Source organism: Cyprinodon variegatus, unplaced genomic scaffold (assembly GCF_000732505.1).
Source record: "Cyprinodon variegatus isolate N-32 unplaced genomic scaffold, C_variegatus-1.0 Scaffold2092, whole genome shotgun sequence".
In the NCBI taxonomy this organism is placed as follows: Eukaryota; Metazoa; Chordata; class Actinopteri; order Cyprinodontiformes; family Cyprinodontidae; genus Cyprinodon; species Cyprinodon variegatus.
In genome coordinates this window covers 36018-38540 of record NW_015152545.1, presented here as the reverse complement: position 1 = coordinate 38540, position 2523 = coordinate 36018, and the positions used below count along the sequence as shown (strand labels likewise).

The 2523-nt window shown below is 42.6% G+C and overlaps 1 protein-coding gene across 1 annotated transcript in view; it reads left to right on the top strand.

Moving 5' to 3' along the window:
• Positions 1-2523, top strand: part of LOC107105141 (C-1-tetrahydrofolate synthase, cytoplasmic-like) — a gene marked incomplete at its 5' end in the record, with an annotated part of 13621 nt that overhangs the window by 3568 nt on the left and 7530 nt on the right. The window contains 2 exons of the mRNA XM_015405263.1: positions 2178-2231; positions 2311-2447. Coding sequence (XP_015260749.1) covers positions 2178-2231; positions 2311-2447 — 191 coding nt within the window. The remainder of the gene's footprint in view (positions 1-2177; positions 2232-2310; positions 2448-2523) is intronic.

Sequence of the window (2523 nt, the reverse complement as noted above, 5' to 3'; positions counted from 1 at the left end):
TCCGTTAACATCTGGATGTTTGGCTCTGGATTCATCCGTTACCATCTGGATGTTTGGCTCTGGATTCATCCGTTAACATCTGGATGTTTGGTTCTGAGAGGGATGGAGAGATGATGAAGGGATGATAGACGCGGTCTGGAGATGGACTGTTATATTCACTGATATTCACTGTTTTCAGATCAAATGATCATTTTTATTTTGTTTTTATGTCTATAAAAGCCCGTCCATTTCATTTCCAGCTCTGATTTATTTCCCTGTTCTGTTTTTTTCTGCTGCTCAGATCTCAGTCAGCAGAAACTTCATGTCTGAACCAGCAGTTTTTATTCTTTGTCTTCAATCCTGGGAAGTTACAGCGTTATCAGAATCTAGTTTATTGCAGCGTAGGTTTGCCTTGACTTCATGTTGATGGTTCAGACAAATTAGATATATATATACAGAATACAGACTCTACAGCTATATGCACAGACTGTGTGTTAATGTAACGCAGGAGGTCTGGAGATGCTACGTTGGTGTCGCTTGTAGGTCCTGAACAGGGAGGGAGAGAGGCGGTGTGACGGGGGTCTCTGGGCCTTGTTGATAAGGCTGGTAGCAGATAGGAAGAAACTGTTTTTGGGACATGAGGTTTTGGTCCTGTTGTATCGCAGCCTCCTGTCAGAGGGAAGTGGCATCGTTGGGGCGTAATTATGCATGTTCATATTTCTCATGAATGCGCCTCAGTCCAGGTGGACTGCAGCAGGTTTACCAGAATCATTAACTGAAGTTAAGAATGTTTGTTGGTTGGAGAAAAAGGAAGAGAGTTTTAGGACAAGAATAAGAAAATATTGTAGCATGAGGCCCAATGTGCCGTTCTGTCATGACCTCTGCTGTTGTCTATTTTGTTTTTTCTCCACACTGAGGAAAACTTCAACACTTTATAACAGATTTCTGTAGCAAAGACCTGGTGGCTCAATTTGCAGGAGGTTTCTGCTTTTCAAGTGTTTAAAAATGAAATGTTTCATTAGCCTGATAAACTGTAACAAATTTTAGATTAAATGTGTAATCTAGTCTGGCCTTGATGAATAAGACATCGGAAGGTTGTTGATGAGAACAACCCGTTGTGTTTCAAACCATGTCTGTGCCTATTGGCCAACGCTCTGACCAATGAGAGCCACTGACTGTGACGTAGGAAGGGCCACAGGAAGCTGGTGGGGGGGTGGAAACAAACAGCCTGTTGGTAAAACAGCGAATACGTCCTTCTTAAAATGACTGAGCGTAGAGCCTCTTCCTGCTTTTCAACAAAAACCTAAAGTCTAATTGTTCCAAAACTGATTCCAAAGCTGAGAACTGTTCAATAGTTGCTGCCATCTTCCTTGTTCCAGCGTCGCACAGCTTTGTCATCCCACCCTTAAAACCCCGCCCGCTCCGCATCCAGCAATTCAAAACATCTCTGCGTGGTGATTGGCCTGCCAGTTCTAGGGCTTTGACCGAGGCTAGACCACTGCAGCCAAAGATGATTCTCGCCGCTGCTGGGCGGGGCTAGTTTACTAGGCTATATGTTTAATTATTCCAGGTCATTTTTCTTGTTTTTCTCTTCCTCTGTGTTTTTGTTCTTTATTGGTAGCTCTCTAAAGCTGCACATTCTCGTAAGTTTTTATAAGTCCTGCGAAGTTTGGAAGCTGTCTAAAATGTAAACTTTATAATAAGAGTGGAAAAGAGTCAAACTTTTACTTTCTGCAAAGTTTGGAACTTTTTCCACGAACCACCTGGAAAAATTGTTGCTTCTTTAGATGTTGATGAAATGCAAAGTTTTACACAATAATAAGAACCAAGAATATCAAAAATAAGATTGATATCAATAATATATTGTAATTATAAATGATTTTTACTGAGCGTGTGTTATCTCGTGTTCATCCACTAGAGGGAGCTGTTCTTCCAGTCATAGAGAGAAAAACAGATTTCATGTCCAGCAGTTGATCATGGAGACGGTAAACGTGTCCTGGGTGGAAAAAAGAAACAATCAACAGCAGGGAGACAAAACTTCAATCCAAGATTTCTGAAACTTTTGAAGGCTTTGAGCTCTGAAGCGTTGTAGCCTGAGAACTCTTCAATATGTTGAACTGTCACTTTTATTACAGATCATTTCCCTAAAATGAGTAACGTTTGCTGCAGCCTGACTTTGTTCCTCTTTGTTCCTGCAGATCGGAATTGATGCCAAACATGTTCGGTTGCCGAGCTCAGCGACACAGGAAGAGGTGGGGAAAACCTCTCTGCCCATCCTCATCATCTGTACTAGTGGTCAGAAGTTCCTGACAGCTTCCTGTCGTCCTGCAGGTGTTGCAGAGCATCATGTCTGTAAATGAAAACCTGTCTGTGCATGGTCTGATCGTCCAGCTGCCTCTGGACTCAGTCAACAGAATCGACACAGAGCTCATCACCAACGCCGTTTCTCCGGACAAAGATGTGGACGGGTTGGTTCTGCACAGCCAGACCTTTTCTTCTTCCCTTCTGAGCTTCATCATCCTTAAACTCCTACCATAGAGTAAC